This window comes from Alligator sinensis, unplaced genomic scaffold (genome assembly GCF_000455745.1).
Source record: "Alligator sinensis unplaced genomic scaffold, ASM45574v1 scaffold919_1, whole genome shotgun sequence".
NCBI classification, from domain to species: Eukaryota; Metazoa; Chordata; order Crocodylia; family Alligatoridae; genus Alligator; species Alligator sinensis.
In genome coordinates this window covers 949,561-957,478 of record NW_005842191.1, presented here as the reverse complement: position 1 = coordinate 957,478, position 7,918 = coordinate 949,561, and the positions used below count along the sequence as shown (strand labels likewise).

At 50.8% G+C, this 7,918-nt stretch overlaps 1 protein-coding gene across 1 annotated transcript; it reads right to left on the bottom strand.

The window, feature by feature from the left end:
- Positions 1 to 4,963: 4,963 nt before the first annotated feature.
- Positions 4,964 to 6,420, bottom strand: HEXIM1 (hexamethylene bisacetamide inducible 1). The gene has a single exon (XM_014521182.2). It carries the CDS (start codon positions 6,279 to 6,281, stop codon positions 5,250 to 5,252), a length of 1,032 nt encoding a protein of 343 aa, XP_014376668.1. The 5' UTR covers positions 6,282 to 6,420; the 3' UTR covers positions 4,964 to 5,249.
- Positions 6,421 to 7,918: the final 1,498 nt, after the last annotated feature.

Below are 7,918 nucleotides of genomic sequence, written 5' to 3'. Positions count from 1 at the left end.
ATGCTGTCCACATCCCTCCTGAAGTGCGGCTCCCAGAACTGGACGCAGCGCTCCAGCTGCGGCCTGACCAGTGCCGCATAGAGGGGGAGGATCACCTCCTTGGTCCTGCTTGAAATGCATCTGTGGATGCACGACAAGGTACAGTTGGCCTTCCTAGCCGCCTCCCCACACTGCCGAGCCATGTTCATCTTGGAGTCAATAATGACTCCAAGATCCTTTTCCACCTCCGTGCTGACAAGAGGGGAGTTCCCCAGCCTGTAGGTATGGTGCCGGTTGTTCCTCCCCAGGTGCATCATGTTGCACTTGTCTGTGTTGAACCCCATCCTGTTCTCCTCCGCCCATCCTTGTAACCTGTCAAGGTCCGACTGTAGCCTGTTGCTCCCTTCTATTGTGCCCACATCCCCCCACATCTTGGTATCATCAGCAAATTTGAACAGGGTGCTTTGCACCCCCTCATCCAAATCACTGATGAAGATGTTGAACAGGGCGGGCCCGAGGACCGAGCCCTGCGGGACCCCACTGCCCACGTCCTTCCATGCCGAGAAGGACCCATCCACTACCACCCTCTGGGTGTGGCTCTCTAGCCAGTTGGCGACCCATTGGACTGTGTGGGTGTCTACGCCACGGTCCCCCAGTTTCCTAATGAGAACGGGGTGAGAGAGTGTCGAAAGCCTTCCGGAAGTCCAGGAAGACTATATCCACTGCTACCCCTGCATCCAATGATTTAGTGACCTGATCGTAGAAGGCCACCAGGTTGGTCTGACATGACCTGCCGCTGATGAACCCGTGCTGGTTGCCCCGAGCATGCATTTCCCTGCTGGCCCCTCCTGGATGTGTGCCAGAATAATTTTCTCGAACAGCTTGCCCAGGATCGAGGTAAGACTGACTGGCCTATAGTTTCCCGGGTCCTCCTTCCTCCCCTTTTTGAAGATGGTAACCACGTTGGCCCTCTTCCAGTCCTCCGGCACCTCTCCAGAGCACCACGAGTGCTCATAAAGCTGTGCCAGGGGACTCGCAATGACCCCGGCCAGTTCCTTTAGAACCCTAGGGTGGAGATCATCTGGACCGGCTGACTTAAAACCGTCCAGCCCCTCCAGCAGCTTCCTAACTAGATCCTCACTTACCCTGGGCTCAGGTGTGCCTCCCTCGGGGCCTGATGGGGGCCTAGCAGGGAGGTGGCAGTTCTGGTCCTTACTGAGGAAGACAGAGGCAAAGAAATCATTAAATATGTTGGCTTTGTCATCTGGTGTGACAACCAGATTCCCCATCGCGTCCACCGCGGTGTGGTGGAAGCCTGCAGTCAGCTGCTTTGTGTGGTGCATTGTGGGAGTGATGTGCACCAAAATATAGTCTCCTGCATGGATCCGTGCTCCTCGCTCATTGTCTGTGACACGTGTTTCTGTAGTTCCCATCCCCTTATGATAGTGCCCTGTCTGCTGTTGGTGAATACTAAAATTGTCTTTTAAAAGTGGTAGAAATGGGTCTGGGGATCAGTACAGTTGAGATCTTGGAACGTATCCCTGTTTGTTACATTGTAAAGTGGGTTCCTTTTATGCAAATTCAAGTTATGCGCCATTTTCCAGGAATGCATGTACATCATAAACCTAGGGAAACCTGTAACTACCTTTTAGCATATTTATTACAACTATCATTTTAATTGACTGAACATCCTGCTGTATGCTGCTTTCTATTCACATTAAAGGCACCAGTTGTAACTGGATTTCATAGTCTAATCTTTTCACTTCTGTTTTTATGTTGTATTTCTGGGATCAGCTGTCTTTATCTTCTCCCTAGGACAGTGAAAAATATTTAAACAGTTCCCTTCTCAGCAAGTGGAAACAACTCACAAATGAAGCATCTTTGAACATTCAACGTCAAGAGATCCACTTCTGTACAAATTGTATACAAACCAATTTCTAAAACACTTGTAACCAGCTGCTGTACAGATGAAGTTGGTCAATCATAGCCTGGTTTTTAGCAGGATCAGCCAGACTGGCAGTAAGTTACACCTCTCCAGGAGGCTCCAAAAGTCTCATAATAAAGGAGAACTTTGATCTGCCAAGTCTCACAAGGCAGATCCTTTACTACTCTTGTACAACCATTAGATATTTAGATGAGACTGGTTGCAGTGCTAGTATTATGCCAGTGACATGCAGCTTTTCCTCCTTAGCAGTCTCCTTGATCTCCATGTACTGAAGATTTTGGAGCCTTTTTAAAAGTGTGGGTGGCTGAAGCCCAAGAAAGACTGATGTGATGCTTGTTTGAGGGACAAAGTCCACAGAGTCTGGCAAGGGCCGTTCTAGGGAGGTTCTTGCTCTGGACTAAAGACATCACAATGTTTTATCAACTAAATTTAAGTACTGCTCTTTACAAAGCAACTTTCATTTTTGGCTACCAAGATTATGTGAGACTAGGCAGAATTATCTGGTCAGATGTTTGTCACCTCCAACCTTAACTACCATGTACTCTACCTGTGTCCAGAATCATTTCTTGAAGAAGCTGTAGTTGATGCAGTGTGACAGGTTGTCTCCTTAGCAGGATGAGTTGGAGAGAGCATGTTAAATCAGCATTCTGCAACTTGGACTGTTTATTGTCATACCTGTTGCAGATTTAATAAATTCTTTAATATGATAGGCTTGCCCTGTCAGAGGAACCGCCTCCATTTTTGTAACCTGCCACATCTGCTAGGGTTGCCCAACATGCTGCAGATTATACCTGGAGTCCGTTAAACAGAGGGAAGCTGACAAAAGAGCTTTCTTAGTGGAAAGCTCTGGTGCCTCCACACCATCTAAAAAGAAATCATAGCCTCATATCCCACCTCAAGACTCTTTTCCACTAAAGTACTCTCCAGAGACCAACGGAAGCATAATCCAAAGTAGAAATAACCGATTAAATCAAAGTAAGTTGGGAAGCTGACTCTACCATGAAGGAAGCCCTGTGCCTGTTTATGTTACTCTTGTTTTAATGTGAATAATTTCTCTGCCAGTTACTTTGGGTTTGCCAAGACATTTGCAATTGACTTCATGTTGTTTTCCAGGACTACCACCAGATTATATAAGTGGCAAATATTATGTTAGTGGAGGGAGACTTTATCTACATAGCTGATCTGGTTTAAGTTGAGAAAATGCACTTCAGTGAGGATATTTACTGCTGATGCATCTAACAATTTTTCTTCATTTTTCACATTAATTGGGTATTAGAAAATTCCTAACTCTTGTGTTGGCAGATTGCTACATGCCTAATGCTAAAATCACTGTATAATAGAGTACATACTTATGTTCTTGTTGCATGATCTTGCATGTTTAATAATGTAAGATTTAAAATAAATATATATTGTATTTTGCCCTCTATGTTTATTCTTTGGAAGATACACAGTACTGTCACACTCTGTGGTGACAACTTAACCACATACTTCTCTCTGCAACTAAGCTGTAGTGCACCAGCCCCGGCTTCTGCCAAGTGATGTCATAGCAGTAGGAAAGCACTAAGAGGACAAAGCTTCACCAAAAAAACCCAGACCTTTAGTATTTTTGTTTTTCATTCCAAAAGTTAAGAATTCATGTCAATACATTTCTTCAGGCAGGAGGACTGAGCCTGGCCAGCTGTTGTGAATTTCCTACGTTGTGTATAGGGTTATTTATTTATATTTTTGTGAAACCTCAATTACTGCTGCAGTCTACCCATACTGTTAAACATTCCCAGCTGAGAACAGTAACATGTTCCTCTTGCATATGTCTAACCCCATAGTTGCCTGCTGTAAGACAGAATAGGTAGGGCTGCATAAGGTGTACCCATGGGTTAGGTATCCACCTTGAGTGCAACTGTTATTTTTAAGCCAATGAAAGATTGACAACCTGTGAAAAAGACAACCAAACTGTTTAAATGGCTGCCAGTTACAGGTTTGTTATACCTTAGGACTGCTGGTACTCCCTATGCAAGGTTGACTGAGGTGAAAACCTCTTTTTAGACATGCACTTTTCTGAGATACCTTGAGTGACCATCTCCAATTACACAAGATTGCAAAAATTTTAGAACAAGGTAGGACTGGTGCGCACACTTTGCACTATAACTTACCAGTTAATAGATTTTCATATTGGATACAGGCTGCACAGTTGGACAGAAGGAATACAGGCATCTCTTTACTTTATCCTGCTTTGATTCCAATCCAGATGGAAAAATAAAAGGTTGCAAGATGGCACATCATTTCAGTGATCCATCTTATTCTCTGACTACTTCAGTCTTATATTATTGCTGATCAGTGAACTCCCAATACAAAGCTGCTGCTCAACTTTAGTAAATGAACAAACATTTAAATGGCTAGCCCACTTCTAAACTGGAGGCAACCTGCCCATAGCACTCGTATGCCATAGTCCTGCCCTTTTAAATTAATTAGTATAGGTGGAAGAATATACATGAGTGCACTTGTCACTTGTAGGTAATGGATTGCTATTATAAAAAAAAAAAAGAAGCAGCAGCCATAACAGTGGCAAAAATACAGAATATATTGTTTCTGCCCACCCTGCACCATCCTTTTGTATTAAAATTAGTATTTTAGACCACCAGAAATGAAATGAGTTTGTGAACCCACTTTAATGCTTTTAGAAGGATTAGAGGTAGAAATAGGAGATTGTCTTCTGCAGGGAAAAGCTATGCGATATGGCTACTGAGATTCAGTTGCTAGCAAGTTAAGTGTTAACTATTGAAGTCTTGACTATTTAAGAGATATAGATACAGCAAAAAACATTATTCAAAACATATTCCCACCTGAGAGAATGATATTTTGAATATTTGCTCTAGAAAATCACACTGAAACTGTTATATTTACAAGTAATTAGATTTATTAGAATGCTATAATGGATTTTATTGTCAGAATTTGGCTGATTTACAGTTTCCTGGGGTTTTATTTTTCTTCCTCCTGGGGATTCTCTCTCTCTCTTTTTGGTTTAAAACACACAAAAAAGCATTGTAAGTTGAGTCAAGTTTTACTTACACATCAACCCCCCCCTCACCCCAGTCACAATCATTTTAAAAGAAAAAACAGAGAAGGGAAATCTCCGTTGCACATGATTAAGAACAGAACGCACACTAAGCTATAGCTATATCTTCAAAACAATACAAGGCTGTGGTTTATTCTGTTTATGCATCATAAAAACAGTCCGCTGTCTTGTATATACACATATGTATATAATGTTACATTCCAACACTGTAAAAAGTCCTCCCCCCCCACCCCAGCCCCGGCCGAGTCTCTCTCACTCCCCAAACTGCGGGAGGGGGGTCTCCTGCTGTCTGTGAAGTTCATTCTCTTTCAACAGCTTCAGGTTCTCAGCTCTCAACCTGTCCAGTTCCAGCTCCAGGTCTCTTACCCTAGTGTCCTCGGCCGAGTCCCCACCGTACTTTTTGCTCTCCATCCTCAGCCGGTTGTTCTCATCCTCCATCCGAGAGAGGCATTTTTCCAGCTCCAGGTACTCCTTGATCAGCTCCTGCTTGCTCATGTTCTGCAGGCTCTCCACATGGTACCGCTCGTAGGTCTCGGAGAAGTCCCGCTGCAGGAACTCGCTGCCGTCCCCACCCATGCCATCGCTGCCGCCGTCCTCGTCGGCACCCTCCTCCATGAAGTCCTCCTCACTGGTGTCCGACTTGGTGGCCGCCCGCCGCGGGTAGAACTCCGTCTTGAGGTCAGGCTCCTCCTGGTCGTGGTCCTCCATGAGGAACTGCGTGGTGTTGTAGGGCGCCACAGGCTGCCCCTTGGCAAACATCTCGGCGCGGAGGCGCGAGGCCCGCAGGCTCTGCTTCTCGTCAAACTTGCGCTTCTCCTCCCAGCTCAGCTTGGAGTAGGGCTTCCAGTGCCGCTTCTTCTTGGACGGCCGCCGGCGGTGCTTCTTCTTGCCCAGCTGGCGCTGCTGGGGCCAGGCCTCCTGCCCGCCTCCCACAGCAGCCCGGCAGCGCTGCCCACCACAGCCCTGCTGGCACGGCTGGGGATGGCTCTCAACACCCCCCGCCTCGGCAGCGCCGCCCTCCAGGCAGGGCGAGTCCAGGCCCGCCTCGGTCGGCGGGGCAGCGGCCTGCTCGGCCCCCGGACACACCCCCTGCTCCTGCTCCTCCTCCTCCTCTTGCTGCGCTTCTCTCGGTTGCCACCTACTGTCCTCGTCCTCGCGCAGCCCCGCGGCGGCGGGGGCCGGCCCCGCCAAGGGCTCCTCTCCGCCCGCGCCACCTGCACACTTGGAGGGAGAAGTTTCGCAGCGCTCCGGGCCGAGGTCGAGGCTGGGCTCGGGCTCAGTCATGGCCGGGCCGGGCTCCTCCAGCTCGCTGCTACCGCCGCGGGGCGGGCTCAGGGGCAGGTGCTCGCCTCTTCTCGGCTCCTCGCAGCAGCCGCCCCAGGCCCGCACATCGGGGAGAGACGGGGCGCGGGGGACTCCGCCAGGGGCCCGATCAGTCCGTCCGTCCGGGCCGCTGAAACGCTCCAGCCGCCAAGGGGTTAAACCGTCCACTCCAGGCCCCAAGGGGTTAAGTGTCCGGAGCCACGAAGGGGTTAATCCCGCCAAGTCCCGCCCCGAGCAGGGCAGCTGCAGCTGCGGCGGCTCTAAACTGCCCGGCGCCTGTGCCGAACCGTGCAGAGACCTGACGCGCTCATCACACCCTCCGGCTCCTGCTCCCGGCCCCTCCCTTCCCAGCTCGAGCTCAGCCGCCCGCTCCCAGCACCGCCAGCTCTCAACTGCTGTTCCCAGCCCGCTGCCTCACCTTAAATAGAGGTACTAGGCTCCGCCCCGCGCCGCGCAGGCGCACTTGCCGCTCGTCGCCCCGGGGCATGCTGGGATGCGTGGTCTCTCGCCCCGATCGATTCCCTAGCTTGCGCCGCCTGGAACGACTACGGCTCCCAGAAGCGCAGCGGAGCTTCTCCCGCGGCCAATCAACAAGCGCTGTGGGCGGAGCCAAGCACAAGGCACCACCTATTGGTCTTCGCCGTGATTAGCCCTTGATTGGTTGGAGCGTGCGTCGTTCATACACGGCTACGCCAATGAGAGAGGAGGTGGAACTTGGATCAGTCCATGTGTTTCAGGGGCTTCAGCCCGTTGTGGGCGCCAAACAACGCCAAGCGGCTTTCAACTGCGTCCTTAAGGGCGGGTGTGGGTAGGCGCACGCTGCCCCTCGCCCCGGCTGGACGCCGCGCCCCGGCCTCAACCCCCCCCTCCCCACGGCAATAATTGGTATGATCCAAAAATAGTCCCGTAGGCCCAGTGTCAGTCTTGCGCCGAGTGCCCGAGGCCGGTCCCGAAATCATGGAGCGACGTTGGCGGGGTGGACGCGTGGACCGGCACAGAGAAGCGGCTCAAAGCGACATTCGGGCGGGAGGCCCGGGAGGGCGGAAGGATATCGGAGTAGAGCGAGTGCTGCGCACTGCGTCCTTCATCGGGTCTTGAGCGGTGCGGACGAAGATGTAAACAAACCACGGGGAGAAACAAGTCCCGTCTTAAAGGGACAGTACACTTCCCCCCCACCCCTCTCCTGTAGCACTGGGCAGCGGCCCGGTCCGAGGTACCGAGCTGCGCCAGGACGGAAGCCGAGAGTGGGCAAACCTCAGAGCCCGGAGCCCTATGTTCGCCACCCCTTTCCTTACACACTTCCCCCAGCCACAGATGCGGGCCCTGCAGAGCCCCTGTCAAGCCCCTCCCTTCTCTGGGCCTCAGTTTTCCCAGCTGTAAAATAGGGCTAAAAGCAAAGATGTGCGACTCCAAGTGGCCCCTGTTCTGAGCCTGGTCCAGGCTGTGCCCCGTGGGTCCCACTGCAGGGGGACTCGTGGGCTTTACCACTCCTTGGTCCAAGCTGGCGTCCACCCTTCTTGCAGCAGGAGCCTGCTCCAGCTGGACGGGAAACACAAACCTGCCTTTCATCCCTGCGGTTGGCTCTGCCCCGGGCTCCC